Consider the following 21043-nt stretch of genomic DNA (forward strand, 5'->3'; position numbering starts at 1 on the left):
GTCGCATCATTCGACTCCATGATTTTACTGACATGCATGTTAGATACCTCAGATTTTACAACCAAGAATCTATATCCAATGCTATGAAAAGCAAATCCTAGAAAAACACAATCCACAGTTTTTGGTCCTAGCTTGCGCTTCTTTGGGATTGGCACATTGACTTTCGCCAAACAACCCGAGGTTCGTAGATAAGAGAGTTTTAACCTTTTATTTTCCCATTCCTCGAATGGAGTTATCTCTTTGTTCTTTGTGGGAACTCGATTCATGACATGACATGCAGTCAATATCGCCTCCCCCCATCATGCCTTGGAGAGACCCGATGTGTCTAACATGGCGTTAACCAAATCAGTTAGAGTACGATTCTTTCTTTCGGCTATCCCATTTGATTGAGGTGAATAGGGAGGCGTCCTTTCATGGATTATACCATGTTCCTCACAGAAAGAGTCAAATTCATTTGAGAAATACTCTCCACCACGATCTAACCTAAGCCTCTTGATCTTTCGATCAAGTTGGTTTTCTGCTTCAGCTATATAGATCTTGAAAAAGTTCAAACCTCATCCTTAGATTTCAGAAGATACACTCGGCAGTATCTAGTGGAGTCATCAATTAGTGTCATGAAATATTTCTTTCCACCTTTTGTCAAAATGCCATTCATTTCACATAGATATGAATTTATGAGCTCTAGTGGTGCAAGATTTCTCGTTTCGGCAGTCGTATGAGACTTAGGAGGTTGTTTGGCTTGCACACAACCTTGAACTTAGATCCCTTAACGGTGGTAAAGCTAGGGATTAAGTTCAATTTGACTAGTCGCGACATGCAACCAAAATTAACATGACATAGACGTGAATGCCATGCATTTGATTCACTATTGTTGTAAACATGATTAACAACTTTATTGCAAACGGAACAGGCCTCCTCACTCGTAGCCTTTACCAACAAAAGGTCCATACTTGGATATTACAAATTTATTAGACTCAAAGACAAGCTTGTAGCCATCTCTACACAAAAGAGACCCGCTAACAAGATTTTTATTCACGGAGGGGACATAATGCACGTTCTTCAGCCGCACGACCTTCCCCTAAGTAAACTTCAGATCGACCATGCGAACACCATGAACAGAAGCACTTGAACCGTTGCCCATCAGCACGGTGAAAGTCCCTGCGGACTGATAAGATGAAAACATGGAAATATCACCGCATACATGCACATTAGCACCCGTGTCAATCAACCAATCAGGAAAATGACATACTCAAAGGATAGTGGGAAATATACCATAACCAGCATCCTCCACGTTAGTGTCACCAATGACAACATTAGCGGACTTGCCGCCTTTCCCATGTTGACGCTTGTCATAACGATTAGGGCAGTTAGGTGCCCAATGATCAGGATCTACGCACACATGACAAACACCTTTCTTCTTGTCATTTTTATTCTTGAAGTTGGTGTGCTATACAGCCTTGTTCTTCCCATCAAACTGTGCTTTACCATCAAACTTGCCCTTGTTCTTGAAATTGTGGGGCTGGAAGTTTTTCTTATGTACGAGATTGGCACTAGAACCTCCCTCAAAGCCTCGGGCACATGTGTCTTTTGCTCTCGCCTTTTCTTCCACATCAAGAGTACCTATGAGATCTGGAATGGAAAATTCCTGTCTCTTATGCTTCAGTAAGGTAGCAAAGTTCCTCCAGGAAGGAGGAAGTTTAGTGATGATGCCTCCGGCAACAAACTTGTCCGGTAGCATGCAATTGAAGTGCTCAAGTTCTCTTGCAAATGGTTGTATTTCGTGAGCTTGCTCAACCACGGAGCGCTCTTCAGTCATCATGTCATCATAGAATTGTTCCATGATGTACAACTCAGTGCTAGCATCCGAGACCCCAAACTTGGCCTCGAGTGCATCCCACATATCTTTTCCATTATCAATTGACGCATAAGCATCAACTATGTTCTCACCAAGAACGCTCAAGAGAGCATCCTTAAACAAGGTATCCCTTTTCTGAAAGGCTAGATCCTGTTGAGCATCAAGGTCTCCTTCAGGTTTGCCAAGAGTGGTGTCATAGCAGCTCATGGTTTGAGACCACAAAACAGCTCTCACGCGCCACCTCTTATAGTGGATACCCTCAAACAAAGGTGGTCTCATGGAAGCAGCAAAACCACTCGGGGTAAATTGCCTATTATAAGGTTTTTGGATTGTTGGAAATATGAGCAATTTACCATAGGAATTTATTAAAAGAAAAGCTAGGGAAACATGACTATCATAAAATAGATGAAACAAGACATGGAATATGAAGATGAGACAACGAAAGACATGTGCACATATGATCTAGAAGAGAGCATATGTAGAGCCGTACTATATACACAAGGCATCATATGGAGTGATGAGCAGAAACAGAACATGTCTAGAAGCGAAACTATAGCAAAAAGTTGTGGTAGGAACTCAACGCAAAAGAACATGAGTACGTACTGTGTTGGAGCAGCAGTAGGGTTGGTGTTGGCGTTGTCGTTGGCCATGTTACCGAAGAGGTGGTCGACATCGGGGAAGTAGTCGTCGTCCGGAAAGAGATCGTCGGTGTGTGTGATGGAAGCCAGTAGTCGCGTTGAGCGCTCCCCAAAAACTTTATCGCCCTTCTCCCGTACAGGACTCGAAGAGACGTAGTTTCGGAGGCCTACTTGTTGGAATTATGTCCTAGAGGCAATAATAAATATAATTATTATTATAATTCCTGTATCAAGATAATCGTTTATTATGCATGCTATAATTGTATTGAATGAAGACTTATATACATGTGTGGATACATAGAAAAAACACTGTCCCTAGCAAGCCTCTAGTTGGCTAGCCAGGTGATCAAAGATAGTCAGTGTCTTCTGATTATGAACAAGGTGTTGTTGCTTGATAACTGGATCACGTCATTAGGAGAATCACGTGATGGACTAGACCCAAACTAATAGACGTAGCATGTTGATCGGGTCATTTTGTTGCTACTGTTTTCTACGTGTCAAGTATTTGTTCCTATGACCATGAGATCATATAACTCACTGACACCGGAGGAATACTTTGTGTGTATCAAACATCGCAACGTAACTGGGTGACTATAAAGATGCTCTACAGGTATCTCCGAAGGTGTTCGTTGAGTTAGTATGGATCGAGACCGGGATTTGTCACTCCGTGTGACGGAGAGGTATCTCGGGGCCCACTCGGTAATACAACATCACACACAAGCCTTGCAAGCAATGTGACTTAGTGTAAGTTGCGGGATCTTGTATTACGGAACGAGTAAAGAGACTTGCCGGTAAACGAGATTGAAATAGGTATGCGGATACTGACGATCGAATCTCGGGAAAGTAACATACCGAAGGACAAAGGGAATGACATACGGGATTATATGAATCCTTGGCACTGAGGTTCAAACGATAAGATCTTCGTAGAATATGTAGGATCCAATATGGGCATCCAAGTCCCGCTATTGGATATTTACCGAGGAGTCTCTCGGGTCATGTCTACATAGTTCTCGAACCCGCAGGATCTGCACACTTAAGGTTCGACGTTGTTTTATGCGTATTTGAGTTATATGGTTGGTTACCGAATGTTGTTCGGAGTCCCGAATGAGATCACGGACGTCACGAGGGTTTCCGGAATGGTCCGGAAACAAAGATTGATATATAGGATGACCTCATTTGATTACCGGAAGGTTTTCGGAGTTACCGGGAATGTACTGGGAATGACGAATGGGTTTCGGGAGTTCAACGGGGGGCAACCATCCCGGGGAAGCCCATAGGCCTTGGGGGTGGCACACCAGCCCTTAGTGGGCTGGTGGGACAGCCCAAGAAGGCCCTATGCGCCATAGGAAGAAAATCAAAGAGAAAAAAAGGAGGAGGTGGGAAAAGGGGGAAGGACTCCTCCTTCCAAACCTAGTTGGACTTGGTTTGGAAGGGGAGGGTTGCCCCCCTTGGCTCGGCCGAAGCCCTTGAGGGTCCTTGGACCCCAAGGCAAGGCTCCCCCTCTTCCCCATATATATACGGAGGTTTTAGGGCTGACTTGAGACGACTTTTCCACGGCAGCCCGACCACATACCTCCACGGTTTTTCCTCTAGATCACGTTTCTGCGGAGCTCGGGCGGAGCCCTACTGAGATAAGATCACCACCAAACTCTGGAGCGCCGTCACGCTGCCGGGGAACACTTCTACCTCTCCGTCTCTCTTGCTGGATCAAGAAGGCCGAGATCATCGTCGAGCTGTACGTGTGCTGAACGCGGAGGTGTCGTCCGTTCGGCACTAGATCGTGGGAGTGATCGCGGGACGGTTCGCGGGGCGGATCGAGGGACGTGAGGATGTTCCACTACATCAACCGCGTTCACTAACGCTTCTGATGTACGGTCTACAAGGGTACATAGATCACACATCCCCTCTCGTAGATGGGCATCACCATGATAGGTCTTCGTGCGCGTAGGAAATTTTTTGTTTCCCATGCGACGTTCCCCAACACTACTGTCCCGACCTACAGTGCACGCTGCAAGACGGGATGGGGAAGAATGTAGCAGCAACACAGAGAAAGGAACCGGTGGCGAGAGGGAAGTTCTGATGCGTCTTCTCTGGAGATGAGCGACATCTCTTTTATAGGCGCAGGAGAGGGAGGCGAGAGACCAGCGAAGGGAGCCGAAGAGAGCGAGGGATACGAAACGAATGGACAACAACGTTCACTTTCAATATCCACTACAACAAAAATATGTTCAGCTTCTCCGAGTGATCTTTCGTATACCAGTCGTGCGTGGCAAAAAATTAGTTCGGCTCGGCTCATTCCCGCGACGCGGCGCGTCGTGACGACGCGGGTGGAGGAGGAGGAGGAGCGCGTGTGTATGTCTCTCTTGTTCTCAAGCTCATACATGTGTGGAAACATCCTCCCTTATAAGGAGGTCCAACTCCCACTAAACTAGCAATGTGGGACTAAACATTTCCACCTCTTGCCTTGCACAAATGGGCTGCATGGGCCTCTAGGATTTATTAGGAATTTTCTGAAATTATATATTGGGCTGGCCCATAAGTAGACAAAATTCCAGCAATCCCCCACCAGATCCTAGAGGCACACAAAATTTGCCTTTGGTTCCAAAACACTGTTTTATATACCGATACTGCAGTGGAGACTGTTAAGTTGAACTTCCACCTAGAACTCTTTGCTACACTAGTAAGCAACTTGAACAGTGGACTAGGCCTTGAACTACAAGTTTTCTGTGAATCTAGCTTCACACAGATCCTTGACCGATACTAGGCTACCGTGGGACTTCCCTGCGGATGGAGCTTATGTGTCATACTCTGAGACCTTTCGTGAGTATACTAGAGAGCACCCTACTCTCATAGATTGCGACATTTAACAATCTGACTCATATAGGTATGTTATTCAAAAGATGTTCCGCAGGACAAGATCTCTGCTTCAGTAAGCCACTTAGAACATATTAAGATGTATATCAACCTGCCATGCAGTTTAGGAAAGTATTGCATCTTCATGGAGTGGTATTATTAATGATAAGGATACTTTCCTCTTAGTTGACAAACAACTTGTCTTCCACATCTAATTCACGGGATGTCCGATCACAAAGAATAGGTTACCACTGTGAACAACTCAAATTATGGGTCTCATACCCATCTCCTTCGATGCATTATCTATCACATTACGTGATAGACCCTTAGTAAAAGGATTTGCCAGATTTTTAGATGTTTGGATATAATCCAATGCAATAACTCCAGAGTTTCTCATTTTCCTGACAGATTTTAACCTTCTCTGAATGTGTCTTGATGGCTTCATGTTATCCTTTGAGCTGCTCACTTTCGTGATCACAGTTTGATTGTCGCAGTTCATAAGGATACCCGATACAGGTTTCTCGACAACCTGTCACTCAAGAGCCGGCGAAGCCAATCTGCTTCGACCGTAGTTGTATCTAGTGCTGTGAGTTCTACTTCCATTGTTGACCTAGTTAAGATCGTTTGCTTGCAAGACTTCCAAGAAACAACGCCACCTCCATGAGTGATTACATATCCGCTCGTGGCCTTTATCTCATCAGCATCAGAGACTAGTTTGAATCACTATACCCTTCTAGCACCTTTGGGTGTCCAGTATAGTGAATTCCATAATTTGCAGTGCCTTTCAAATAACGCAAAACTCTCTCTAGAGCTTTCCAATGCACATCTCCTGGTTTTGAGACAAACAGACTCAGTTTGCTAATAGCAAAAGAGATGTCAGGTCTTGTAGCACTCGCTAAGTACATAAGCGAGCCAATAATCTAAGAATATTTCAATTGGTCTCTAGCAATTCTTCGATTCTTTCGAAGCAGCACGCTCGCATCATATGGTGTAGGAGATGACTTGCAGTCACTATACCCAAAGCGACTCAAGATCTTTTCCACATAATGAGATTGAAGCAACGCAATCCCACCATTTTCGCCTCTCAACAACTTGATGTTCAAAATGACATCAACCAATCCTAAATCCTTCATCTCAAAATAGTGAGATAAGAAATCCTTGACCTCTTTAATAACATTCAGATTTGTTCTGCAAATCAGTATGTCATCAACATACAAGAAAATGATAACTCCCTCGCCCCCACCATGGCGATAGTACACACATTTATCAGCTTCGTTTACTACAAAGCCTGCAGTTGTTAGAGTTCTTTCAAACTTCTCATGCCACTGCTTCGGTGCTTGCTTAAGTCCATATAAAGATTTCAGCAACTTGCATACTTTCCCTTCCTGACCAACTACTACAAACCCATCTGGTTGTTCCATGTAAATTTCCTCATCCAACTCTCCATTTAGGAAAGCAGTCTTAACATCCATTTGATGAATGAGAAAACCATGTGAGGCGGCTAGTGAAAGTAGTACTCGAATAGTGGTCAGTCGAGCCACGGGTGAGTAAGTATCAAAGAAGTCTTCACCTTCCTTTTGGGTATAACCCTTAGCCTCGAGCCGTGCCTTGTACTTTTCGATAGTACCATCAGGCCTAAGCTTCTTCTTGAATACCCATTTGCATCCTATAGGTTTGCACCCATAAGGACGATCAGTGATGTCCCAAGTTTCATTTGCCAAGATGGAATTCATCTCACTACGGACTGCTTCCTTCTAGAAGTCAGTATCTTCAGACGCATAGGCCTCTGAAATAGAACTAGGAGTGTCATCTATGAGATACACAAGAAAATCATCACGAAAGGACTTTGCAGTCCTCTGTCTCTTGCTCCTGGTACGAACTTCATTGTTCTCCTCCACAACATTTTCAAAGTGTTCCATCGAAATGATAGGTTCAGTAATTGTGACTAATTCATGGTTTGATGAATTAGGCATCTCCTGATTAGACGAGGTAGCTATATCCTTCATGGGAAATATATCTTTGAAGAAAGTCGCATCATTCGACTCCATGATTGTACCGACATGCATTTCAGATACCTCAGATTTTACAACCAAGAATCTATATCCAATGCTATGAAAAGCATATCCCAGAAAAACACAATCCATAGTTTTTGGTCCTAGCTTGCGCTTCTTTGGGATTGGCACACTGACTTTCGCCAAACAACCCCAGGTTCGTAGATAAGAGAGTTTTAACCTTTTATTTTCCCATTCCTCGAATGGAGTTATCTCTTGTTCTTTGTGGGAACTCGATTCAGGACATGACATGCAGTCAATATCGCCTCCCGCCACCATGCCTTGGAGATACCCGATGTGTCTAACATGGCGTTAACCAAATTAGTTAGAGTACGGTTCTTTCTTTCGGCTATCCCATTTGACTGAGGTGAATAGGGAGGCGTCCTTTCATGGATTATACCATGTTCCACACAGAAAGAATCAAATTCATTTGAGAAATACTCTCCACCACGATCGAACCTAAGCCTCTTGATCTTTCGATCTAGTTGGTTTTCTTCTTCAGCTTTATAGATCTTGAAAAAGTTCAAAGCCTCATCCTTAGATTTCAGAAGATACACTCGGCAGTATCTAGTGGAGTCATCAATTAGTGTCATGAAATATTTCTTTCCACCTTTTGTCAAAATGTCATTCATTTCACATAGATCTGAATGTATGAGCTCTAGTGGTGCAAGATTTCTCGTTTCGGCAGTCGTATGAGACTTACGAGGTTGTTTGGCTTGCACACAAACTTGACACTTAGATCCCTTAACGGTGGTAAAGCTAGGGATTAAGTTCAATTTGACTAGTCGCAACATGCAACCAAAATTAACATGACATAGACGTGAATGCCATACATTTGATTCACTATAGTTGTAAACATGATTAACAACTTTATTGCAAACGTCTGCCAAGGACAAACGGAATAGGCCTCCTGACTCGTAGCCTTTACCAACAAAAGTTCCATACTTGGATATTACAAATTTATAAGACTCAAAGACAAGCTTGTAGCCATCTCTACACAAAAGAGACCCGCTAACAAGATTTTTATTCACGGAGGGGACATAATGCACGTTCTTCAGCCGCACGACCTTCCCCGAAGTAAACTTCAGATCGACCGTGCCAACACCACAAACAGAAGCACTTGAATCGTTGCCCATCAGCACGGCGGAAGTCCCTGCGAACTGATAAGATGAAAATATGGAAATATCACCGCATACATGCACATCAGCACCCGTGTCAATCAACCAATCTGGAAAATGACATACTGAAAGGATAGTGGGAAATATACCATACCCAGCATCCTCCACGTCAGTGTTACCAATGACAACATTAGCGGACTTGCCGCCTTTCCCATGTTGACGCTTGTCATAACGATTAGGACAGTTAGGTGCCCAATGATCAGGATCTCCGCACACATGAAAACACCTTTCTTCTTGTCATTTTTCTTCTTGAAGTTGGTGTGTTGTACAGCCTTGTTCTTCCCATCAAACTTTGCTTTACCATCAAACTTGCCCTTGTTCTTGAAATTGTGGGGCTGGAAGTTTTCTTCTATACCAGATTGGCACTAGAACCTCCCTCAAAGCCTCGAGCACGTGTGTCTTTTGCTCTCGCCTTTTCTTCCACATCAAGAGTAACTATGAGATCCGGAACGGAAAACTCCTGTCTCTTATGCTTCAGTAAGGTAGCAAAGTTCCTCCACGAAGGAGGAAGTTTAGTGATGATGCCTCCGGCAACAAACTTGTCCGGTAGCATGCAATTGAAGTGCTCAAGTTCTCTTGCAAATGACTGTATTTCGTGAGCTTGCTCAACCACGGAGCGCTCTTCAGTCATCCTGTAATCATAGAATTTTTCCATGATGTAGAGCTCAGTGCCAGCATCCGAGACCCCAAACCTGGCCTCGAGTGCATCCCACATATCTTTTCCATTATCAATTGACGCATAAGCATCAACTATGTTCTCACCAAGAACGCTCAAGAGAGCAGCCTTAAACAAGGTATCCATTTTCTGAAAAGCTAGGTGTTGTTGAGCATCATGATCTCCTTCAGGTTTGCCAAGTGTGGCGTCATCGCAGCTCATGGTTTGAAACCACAAAACAGCTCTCACGCGCCACCTCAAACAAAGGAGGTCTCATGGAAGCAGCAAAACCACTCGGGGTAAATTGCCTATTATAAGGTTTTTGGATTGTTGGAAATATGAGCAATTTACCATAGGATTTTATTAAAAGAAAAGCTAGGGAAAACATGACTATCATAAAATAGATGAAACAAGACATGAAATATAAAGATGAGACGAAGAAAGACATGTGCACATATGATTTAGAAGAGAACATATGTAGAGCCGTACTATATACACAAGGCATCATATGGAGTGATGAGCAGAAACAGAACATATCTAGAAGTGAAACTATAGCAAAAAGTTGTGGTAGGAACTCAACAAAAAAGAACATGAGTACGTATTGTGTTGGAGCAGCAGTAGGGTTGGTGTTGGCGTTGTCGTTGGCCATGTTACCGAAGAGGTGGTCGACGTCGGGGAAGTAGTCGTCGTCCGGAAAGACATCGTCGGGGTCCGTGATGGAAGCCAGTAGTCGCGCTGAGCGCTCCCCAAAAACCTTATCACCCTTCTCTCGTACATGACTCGAAGTGACGTAGTTTCGGAGGCCTACTGTCCCGACCTACGGTGCACGCCGCAAGACGGGATGGGGAAGAACGTAGCAGCAGCACAGAGAAAGGAACCGGTGGCGAGAGGGAAGTTCTGATGCGTCTTCTGTGGAGAGGAGCGACCTCTCTTTTATAGGCGCGGGAGAGGGAGGCGAGAGACCAGCGAAGGGAGCCGAAGAGAGCTAGGGATATGAAACGAACGGAAAACAGCGTTCGCTTTCAATATCCACTACAACAAAAATATGTTCAGCTTCTCCGAGTGATCTTTCCTATACCAGGCGGGCGGCGGCGGAGGAGGAGCGCGCGTGTATGTCTCTCTTGTTCTCAAGCTCATACATGTGTGGAAACATCCTCCCTTATAAAGAGGTCCAACTCCCACTAAACTAGCAGTCTTGGACTAAACATTTCCACCTCTTGCCTTGCACAAATGGGCTGCGTGGGCCTCTAGAATTTATTAGAAATTTTCTGAAATTATATATTAGGCTGGCCCATAAGTATACAAAATTCCAGCAATTTGGAGGCCCAACACGAGTCTACAAGAACAAGTTGTGTAGTAGACATCAGGTACCAACATTTATTTTACGTGCGACGTACGTGCATGGTTTTGTATGAATTTGAAAGTCTGGATATAAGGTATATGGATGTACGGAGCAAAATATAAGGGACCTCCGGATGCGTCTGCAACCGTGATGCGACGCGTCAACGGGGTTATAATGGGCTGGATTGGTTCAGTCCGGCTGTAGATGCTCTAAGATGTCCAATTATTAAAAAAAGGCTTATCGGGCACGTCTAGGGACGTTTTTTGACCGGACTTGTAAAGTCTCGTTGTAGATGCTTTAAGATGTCCAATTATGAAAAAAAAAAAAGTTAAGGCTTATGGGGCACGTCCGGGGATGTTTTTTGACCGGACTTGTATAGTCCGGTTGTAGATGCTCTAATTAATAGATCAAACCATCCATTAGATCGCACTATTTGACAAATCAACACCGTTTCAAACAAGACATCGTCGAAAAATGGTGCTTGCACTGTCGTGTTCAGAGTAGTTTCCTTATTATTTTTCCAACGATGATACGTGTGTGACTGTGTGATGAGTTAGCATACGGCCGGATCTCAACAGTTTTTGTACAACTGTACACGTGATTACGTGTATCCTGCAATTAAAGATGATCGGCGAAACAACTTCACTTACTTCCTCCGTCACAGTTTAAAAGACAATACACGTATACTTATATCCTTATTTTAATTTACATAAAATATATTGCTTAACATAAAAATTATATCATTAAAAAAATAATACAGCTAAAGTTTTTAATGATATGTTTTTTATAATATATGTTTCTCATTAAGTTGATTAAATTAACAGTCTATGTACATGTGTTGGATTTATAAAAGGGAGTAGAATACCTGGCACTCTACTTTGGTAGAGATCTTTTTTTTAGAAATCATAAAAGCTAGCTATTTTTTTTGTCCAAATCAAAGGTACGGATCGATATCGACCGGATTTGGGCAAGATGAATAGCCGATCGATCGATCTGTTCTCACCAAATCAATCTCTACCTCTAAGCTTTAACTTACTATACTGCTGTATTATATATTTTCCTCAACCATCTACAGCTAGCCAGCCAAAAAACGCCTAATATATATCTCAGCACATTAAAACACGTGAGTTGATTTTGCATGCCGATCGACGCATGCAGTTTCCTTCGTCCCCGAATTGCCCTCCACTAACCACGGCCGGCTTTGTACGTACGTGATTCCCGATCTTTACCAAGTCCGGAGACCAGAGCGCGTAATTTGTTTTGCCTTGTTATATACTCAGTATGTTTCCTTACACCCCAGGATTCGTGCATGCATGGATCAATGCCTCAACGATGCCTGCTGATTTGGCGCCACAACATATATATATATACTCATAACTTAAAACGATACTTTGGGTTAATTTTCTGCAAATCAACCGATCGTGGATGGAATTCGTCAGGAACGGAAGCCAGCAATTCCCGTGCATGTAAGCGTTCGTCGTCGCGAATTCGTGGTTTCTACGTACTCCAAATTAAGGGAGGTTGAAACGGAAGCCATAAATAAAAGGGAAAATCCCTCCTGAAAAGGTGAAGGATTAACTATTGGGGGCCGGTCAATCTCATCGTCAGTTGCTTTCTCACTCTGGACGCCAACCCAAACCAGGTCAGGTCACGCACCATAAATACTTGGCTGCCTGCCATCTACGGACCTCGTTTCTTTGCCACCCTGCCCGTCCGGCCGTGCCCTCGCCGATCCATGACCGCACCTAGCTCCCCTCCCACCACATCTGACTAGCCAACTCCATCGCCTTGGCTTGGCAGTATATATAGGAGCTAGCGGACGACGTGCGCGCCCCATCAATCAATCGCCATGGCCGTCGACCTGCAACGCCTGCGCCACATGCTACTCACCACCGGCGCCGGCGCCGGCGCCGGCGACCACCAGCGCGCCTCCGCCGCTGCTATGCCAGCGAGTGGGCCTTGTTATGGCGCTGCGGTGCCGACCCAGCGGGGGCATCAGCCGTGCGCGGACCTCTTCACGCCGCCCCCGCCGACGACGACGACGACGTCGGCCGCGGATCAGTGTTCGGAGTTCTTGCCGATGAACGCGGTTGGTCTGGCGAAGAAGGGCGTCAGGCCCGACGCTGCTCAGGAAATTAGCACAAACAAGCGGAAGCGCGACGAGAGGTCGCCGGTGCTTGGCGCGGCCGACGTTCTTGCAGCCCACGTCCAGCAGCAGACCATCGACGTCGACGGCATCCTGCTCAAACATGTAAGTCCCACTCCCATGATCAAATCGCTGCAACCGATCGATACTTTGCGTTTCAGGAATTTAGTTTCTAACTTCTCTTAACCGTGGTCGGTGATGCAGGCGAAGAAGATGTGGACTGCTTTGGCAGAGCAGAGGCAGAGCCACATGAGGCTCATCGTCTCGACCGTGGAGGGCAGAGCGGCTCAGCGGCTCAAAGCCAAGGACGAGGAGATCGAGAGGATCAGGACCATGAACTGGTCACTCGAGGCGCGCCTTCAGAACCTCTTCATGGAGGCTCAGATGTGGCGCGACGTCGCGCAGTCCAACGAGGCCACGGCCAACGTGCTCCGCGGCGACCTGCGGCGGGTGCTCGACGCCCAGGCGGTCGGTGGCGGTGGAAGCGGCGGCGATCAGGACGACGCCGAGTCGTGCTGCTGGGGGGAGAACGAGGTAGCGGAGGAGCGGCCCGAGACAGGAGTAGGAAGGTGCAAGGCGTGCCGCGAGGGCACGGCCGTTGTGCTGTTGCTGCCGTGCCGGCACCTCTGCGTGTGCGCGCCGTGCGCGGCCACGGCGCAGGCGTGCCCTTCGTGCGGAAGCGCCAAGAATGGCAGCGTCTGCATCAACTTTCCGTGATGTGGGAGGAATAGTTTTAGTGTCGACATTTTTCTTTTCCTTCTGAAACTTACTAGAGTCGACTTTTGCTTTCTTCACTTTTTGTTGTTGTTGTTGTTGACGGGGGTGATAGGGCGATGGTTGGATGACATAGATACGAAAAAGGATGCGTTTTCCTTCTTTTGTTCAGTTTAGCTTTTTGCTCAAGGTGTTGGGTTAATTGTTCAACAAACTGAAAAACAGTTCACAGTATTGCAGATGTATGCTTCAAAGATTGAAAAACTGAACAGTAGATATGGGTTGTGTCCAAGGGTTTGAGGTGACTTGGGTCCTGTTTGAAACTACAATAGATTATATAGTCTAGTTTATAAAAATAATTTATGTGGATATGTTTGAAGATCAGATTATATGAATTGTAATCCAGGTTTTACATTGCATAATTGTCCGTCTCTTCTCCGTTTTTTTTAAAGAGGAGGGTGGTGGTGGTAGAAATATAATTACCTCCAACTTTATAAAGGTAATGGGTCATTAGCAATTTATAATCTGATTTTAGATGGAGTAGAGTAGATTGTGAGTTTTTAATAATATGTCCATCTAATTTTAATAATCTACACCATAATCTGTCTTGTTTGAAAACAAAATAGATTATAAAAACTGTATTATATAATCTAAATGGTTTCAAACAGGACCTTAGGTGAGCGGTGAGAGATGCTGGAGATACTGTAAATAGAGGCATATGGAGAGATTAGAGACAAGAAGATAATATCAACGACTATGGTGTATGTATGTGTGTGAAGGGTGGGAGGGGGAAATGAGGGCGCGTAACTAAGAAATTGATGGATAAGAGCATCTACAACCAGACAACCACCGAAGGAGAAGAAGAAGGTGAGCGGCGACGAGGACAACTTCGACGATGAACAGATCCGGCTCGATATGTATTACCTCTTCGACCGGTACTTCCACGATAAGAACTGGGAAGGATAAGGGCAGCTGTGAATGATCTTCATCATAGCCGAACATGCTAAATTTTAATAGTACGATGGCATGTTACTAGTGATGGAGTAGCCGGATAATGTATGTAATGCGTCGACTTAATAGTTACATGAATTGTATGGATCCTGATGCATTCGCGAGCGTTTGAAATGTCGAATTTGAGTGGCCCCGCCGTAGATGCTGTATACGAGTACTACACACGAGGGAAAGCAAGTTGAATATAGGAACCCGATTCAGATCCAACAATTGACTTGAATATTAGAAAAAAGATCTCTGCTGGCAAAAGCTTGGTTGTCTTAATTCGTAAAAGTTATTTAATTGATTGATGCAGATCTAACTGTTCAAAGCTTGATTTCAGTTTATAAAAAATTTGCTCGGCTGACCAAAGGTTTATTGCCTAAATTCATACAAACGACTGTACAGAAGGTCATTATTTGAGAAACGTTATCTTTCGACTAACGAATGACTTCCGCGTATCTGTCATCTCCGTGGCTGTTTAATTAGGTTTTAATTTTATAGCATGAAAGGCTACGTGTGGCGGTTCAAGAAATTTGCAACATTGTGCATGTCGTAAACACGCTATACAAAGCCCCAACAAATAGCCCATGTGTACATAACTTACCATCGTTTTAAAAATTTTTACAACATCATTTTAGTTGCAAAAATTCTTTCGCAACATCACCTATGTTATAAGAATATGAAAATACTATAACAGAATGTGTGTGGTAAATATTTTTCTCCAACATGATCTTTATTGCAAAAATAACACTTTATGATTATAACGTGTCACATTAAAAGGGCGTTTTGGATGATTTTGCAACAAAGTCGTTGTTGCGGAGTGAACACCACAACAACCAACTTGTTGCAGTTTATGTCACACACGTTTGGGGGATCCTCTTTTGCAACATCAACTCTTTTGCAAAAAAAAAGGAATGTAACAAAATATCTATTGCAAAAAAAAAAAAAAATCTACGACAAAAACATTGTTGCAAGAAAAATCCCGCAGCACAACCTATGTTACAAAATATATAATCTACAACATAATCTTTTCCACAAATATTTCTACAACAAGACCTTTGTTACGAAGTAGAGGGGACATTGAGCCACGGAATTGTGCCGCATCCAACGACTCGTGAGGCGGTGGATCTTTTTAAAAGATCCGCTGGTTGAAGTGTAGTTGCCCCCTTATTTAATAGATTGAGATCCAACTCCTGAAAGATTGATTTGAACTTATAGAAATTTTGCTTGGCTTGCAAAGGATTGGTGCTTTACTTTGTACAATCGAATAGACACAAGTACAAAACAGGGCTTCGGTCCAGGACTGAAATCCCATTAGTCCCGGTTCACTCACGAACCGGGACCCATGGGGGGCATCGGTCCCGGTTCGTGAGGCCAGGGCACCGGCTGGGCATCATGCCATTGGTCCCGGTTCGTGTCACCCCTTTGGTCCCGGTTCCATACACGAACCGGGACAAATAGATCGGCAACCGTTCGTATCCCCCTTTAGTCCCGGTTGGTGGTTCAAACCGGGACAAAGTGATGGTGGAAACCGTTCGTCTCACCCCTTTAGTCCCGGTTGGTGGCTCAACCCGGGACTAAAGGTCCAAACGGTTCCTCTCCCGTGTCATTTCCAGCAAAGAAAAGCACAACCGAAGCAGAGTCTCGCCATTCTATGTTCTTCTCCTCTCTCGTTCTCCTCTCTTCTTCCTTTGTTCTTCCCCTCTCTTCTTCCCTTCTCTTCTTCCACCATACCAACAACTCGCTACGGAGAGGTGCTCGCACATGGCACGACCAAGCTCGATGTCATGTACACAAACAACAGCAGGGAGGTGCCGCATTTTCTTCGACAGTTGCAGGGATGGCTTTACGCCGCGGAGGAGCATGAACATTTCTTGGAGCTTGATCTGGATTACACGACCAATCAACAAGGTGTTGCCGTCATCCAACTATGTTTCAAACTCCATGTCTTGATCTTCCGATGGGCGAGGAATGTTTTGAGGCTTTTCTTTGATCCAAGGTTATGGAAATTGCATATAGTGATCTCTCTAGGTTTCATTGGATAGCAAAATGCAGTTTCTATATATGTTCCATTGGATAGTTAATTGAGGGTTTCTTGATCAATTCATAGGATGTGAAAATTGCATAGGATATCAATATGTTCCATTGGAATCCTATAAAGATCAATTTCTCTTTAGTTGTAGTGAAACAATTTTCCGCGACGTTCTTTGATCCAAGTTGATGAAAACTACATATAGTGATCTCTCTAGGTTCCATTAGATAGCAATATGCAGTTTCTATATATGTTCCATTGGATAGTTAATTGAGGGTTTCTTGATCAATTCATAGGATATGAAAATCGTGTAGGGTAGCAATATGTTCCATTGGAATCCTATAAAGATAAATTTCTTTTTAGTTGTAGTGAAACAATTTTCCGTGGCGTTCTTTGATCCAAGGTTATGAAAATTGTATATAGTGATCTCTCTAGGTTCCATTGGATAGCAATATTGAGGGTTTCTTGCATTGGATAGTTAGTTGTAGTGAAACAATTTTCCTTGTTGCATATTTGCAAAACCGTGGGAGAATATATATATACATGCCATAGTTAATTTACGGTTTCTTGATCAATTAATAGGATATGCAAATTGCATAGGATAGCAATATGTTCCATTTGAATCCTAAAGATATATTTCTGTTGTAGTGAAATATTTTTCCTCGTTGCAGCAGTATGTAACATTTGTTCTATTTTAATTTGTTGTTGTTGCAGTAGTGACAAGCATTGTCCAGAACTCATGGGCTACCTTGGCAGCGGCATAAGTTTTGCTAGCGTTGACATAAGGAATGACAAGCTGAAGATGAGGCTCAACTTTGGTATTGAGATATCGACTGACTGTCACGTTGATATCAAAGAAAAAAATCAAGCTTGAACATGACACGACTTCGATGGCTCATATGACAGTCGCCTTGATCAACCAGGAGTACGTTGATACGAAGAGAAAATTCCCAAAGCATCAGCACAAACTGTGGGAGAGGACCCACTTGACCCTATCAACATTGAGTCTGGAGCAAAAGATGCATACGCTGTTGGAAATATGCCCTAGAGGCAATAATAAATTAGTTATTATTATATTTCTTAGTTCATGATAATCGTTTATTATCCATGCTATAATTGTATTGATTGGAAACACAATACTTGTGTGGATACATAGACAAAACAGTGTCCCTAGTAAGCCTCTAGTTGACTAGCTCATTGATCAAAGATGGTCAAGGTTTCCTGGCCATAGGAAAGTGTTGTCACTTGATAACGGGATCACATCATTAGGAGAATCATGTGATAGACTAGACCCAAACTAATAGACGTAGCATGTTGATCGTGTCATTTTGTTGCTACTGTTTTCTACGTGTCAAGTATTTGTTCCTATGACCATGAGATCATATAACTCACGGACACCGGAGGAATGCTTTGTGTGTATCAAACGTCGCAACGTAACTGGGTGACTATAAAGATGCTCTACAGGTATCTCCGAAGGTGTTCGTTGAGTTAGTATGGATCGAGACTGGGATTTGTCACTCCGTGTGACGGAGAGGTATCTCGGGGCCCACTCGGTAATACAACATCACACACAAGCCTTGCAAGCAATGTGACTTAGTGTAAGTTGCGGGATCTTGTATTACGGAATGAGTAAAGAGACTTGCCGGTAAACGAGATTGAAATAGGTATGCGGATACTGACGATCGAATCTCGGGCAAGTAACATACCGAAGGACAAAGGGAATGACATACGGGATTATATGAATCCTTGGCACTGAGGTTCAAACGATGAGATCTTCGTAGAATATGTAGGATCCAATATGGGCATCCAGGTCCCGCTATTGGATATTGACCGAGGAGTCTCTCGGGTCATGTCTACATAGTTCCTGAACCCGCAGGGTCTGCACACTTAAGGTTCGACGTTGTTTTATGCGTATTTGAGTTATATAGTTGGTTACCGAATGTTGTTCGGAGTCCCGGATGAGATCACGGACGTCACGAGGGTTTCCAGAATGGTACGGAAACGAAGATTGATATATAGGATGACCTCATTTGATTACCGGAAGGTTTTCGGAGTTACCGGGAATGTACCGGGAATGACGAATGGGTTCCGGGAGTTCACCGGGGGGGGGACCCACCCACCCCGGGGAAGCCCATGGGTGTTTGGGGTGCCACACCAGCCCTTAGTTGGCTGGTGAGACAGCCCAAGAGAGGCCTATGCGCATAGGAAAGAAAATCAAAGAGGAAAGGAAAAAAAAAAGAAGGAGGTGGGAAAGGGAAGAAGGACTCCACCTTCCAAACCAAGTGGATTTCGGTTTGGGAGGGGGAGACCTTCCCCCTTGGCTCGGCCGACTCCCTTGGGAGTCCTTGGACCCCAAGGCAAGTCTCCTCCCTCCTCCTCCTATATATAGTGGGGTTTTAGGGCTGATTTGAGACGACTTTTCCACGGCAGCCCGACCACATACCTCCATGGTTTTTCCTCTAGATCGCGTTTCTGCGGAGCTCGGGCGGAGCCCTGCTGAGACAAGGTCATCACCAACCTCCGGAGCGCCGTCACGCTGCCGGAGAACTCTTCTACCTCTCCGTCTCTCTTGCTGGATCAAGAAGGCCGAAATCATCGTCGAGCTGTACGTGTGCTGAACCCGGAGGTGCCGTCCGTTCGGTACTAGATCGTGGGACTGATCGCGGGATTGTTCGCGGGGCGGATCGAGGGACGTGAGGACGTTCCACTACATCAACCGCGTTCACTAACGCTTCTGCTGTACGATCTACAAGGGTACGTAGATCACTCATCCCCTCTCGTAGATGGACATCACCATGATAGGTCTTCGTGCGCGTAGGAAAATTTTTGTTTCCCATGCGACGTTCCCCAACAGTGGCATCATGAGCTAGGTTCATGCGTAGATGTCTTCTCGAGTAGAACACAAAATTTTTTGTGGGCGGTGATGTGCGTTTTGCTGCCCTCCTTAGTCTTTTCTTGATTCTGCGGTATTGTTAGATCGAAGCGGCTCGGACCGACATTACTCGTACGCTTACGAGAGACTGGTTTCATCGCTACGAGTAACTCCGTTGCTCAAAGATGACTGGCGGGTGTCAGTTTCTCCAACTTTAGTTGAATCGGAATTGACCGAGGAGGTCCTTGGATGAGGTTAAATAGCAATTCATATATCTTCGTTGTGGTGTTTGCGTAAGTAAGATGCGATCCTACTAGATACCCCTCGTCACCACGTAAAACATGCAACAACAAAATTAGAGGACGTCTAACTTGTTTTTGCAGGGTATGCTTGTGATGTGATATGGCCAACGATGTGATGTGATATATTGGATGTATGAGATGATCATGTTGTAATAGTTAATATCGACTTGCACGTCGATGCTACGGCAACCGGCAGGAGCCATAGGGTTGTCTTTATAACTAACGTTTGTGCTTGCAGATGCGTTTGCTATTTTGCTAGGACGTAGCTTTAGTAGTAATAGCATGAGTAGCACGACAACCCCGATGGCGACACGTTGATGGAGATCATGATGATGGAGATCATGGTGTGACGCCGGTGACAAGAAGATCGTGCCAGTGCTTTGGTGATGGAGATCAAGAAGCACGTGATGATGGCCATATCATGTCACTTATGAATTGCATGTGATGTTAATCCTTTTATGCACTTTATTTTGCTTAGAACGACGGTAGCATTATGAGGTGATCTCTCACTAAAATTTCAAGACGAAATTGTGTTCTCCCCGACTGTGCACCGTTGCTACAGTTCGTCGTTTCGAGACACCGCGTGATGATCGGGTGTGATAGACTCAACGTTCACATACAACGGGTGCAAAACAGTTGCGCACGCGGAACACTCGGGTTAAGCTTGACGAGCCTAGCATGTGCAGACATGGCCTCGGAACACATGAGACCGAAAGGTCGAGCATGAATCGTATAGTTGATATGATTAGCATAGAGATGCTTACTACTGAAACTATTCTCGACTCACGTGATGATCGGACTTGAGATAGTGGATTTGGATCATGTACCACTCAAATGACTAGAGAGATGTACTTTTTGAGTGGGAGTTCTTAAGTAATATGATTAATTGAACTAATTGTCATGAACATAGTCTAATGGTCTTTGTGAATTACGATGTAGCTTGCGCTATAGCTCTACTGTTTTTATATGTTCCTAGAGAAAATTTAGTTGAAAGTTAATAGTAGCAAACTTTGCAGACTAAGTCTGTAAAACCGAGGATTGTCCTCGTTGCTGCGCAGAAGGCTTATGTCCTTAATGCACCACTCGGTGTGCTGCACCTCGAGCGTCGTCTGTGGATGCTGTGAACATCCGACATACACGTTTCAGATGACTACACGATAGTTCAGTGCAAAATACTTAAATGGCTTAGAAGCAAGGCGCCGAAAACGTTTTAAAACGTCACGGAACATAAGTGATGTTCTAAAGAGATGAAATTGTGATTTCATGCTTGTGCCCTTGTTAAGAGGTACGAGACCTCCGACGAGATTCTTTGTCCACAAGGTAAAGGAGAATGGCTCAATCATTGAGCGTGTGCTCAGATTGTCTGAGTACGACAATCGCTTGAATCAAGTGGGAGTTAATCTTCCAGATGA

The 21043-nt window shown here is 44.4% G+C and overlaps 1 protein-coding gene across 1 annotated transcript; it reads left to right on the forward strand.

The window, feature by feature from the left end:
* Positions 1-12148: 12148 nt before the first annotated feature.
* Positions 12149-13796, forward strand: LOC123412999 (probable BOI-related E3 ubiquitin-protein ligase 3). Its single transcript, XM_045105946.1, has 2 exons — positions 12149-12823; positions 12923-13796. Exons 1-2 carry the CDS (start codon positions 12422-12424, stop codon positions 13433-13435), a joined length of 915 nt encoding a protein of 304 aa, XP_044961881.1. The 5' UTR covers positions 12149-12421; the 3' UTR covers positions 13436-13796.
* Positions 13797-21043: the final 7247 nt, after the last annotated feature.

This window comes from Hordeum vulgare, chromosome 7H (assembly GCF_904849725.1).
Source record: "Hordeum vulgare subsp. vulgare chromosome 7H, MorexV3_pseudomolecules_assembly, whole genome shotgun sequence".
Classification (NCBI taxonomy): domain Eukaryota; kingdom Viridiplantae; phylum Streptophyta; class Magnoliopsida; order Poales; family Poaceae; genus Hordeum; species Hordeum vulgare.

Bases quoted from the DNA above. Each gene is read 5' to 3' on its own strand.
- LOC123412999 (XM_045105946.1), top strand. From the start codon at position 12,422: ATGGCCGTCGACCTGCAACGCCTGCGCCACATGCTACTCACCACCGGC. The intron at 12,824-12,922 runs GTAAGTCCCACT...TCGGTGATGCAG, and splicing joins ACGGCATCCTGCTCAAACAT to GCGAAGAAGATGTGGACTGC.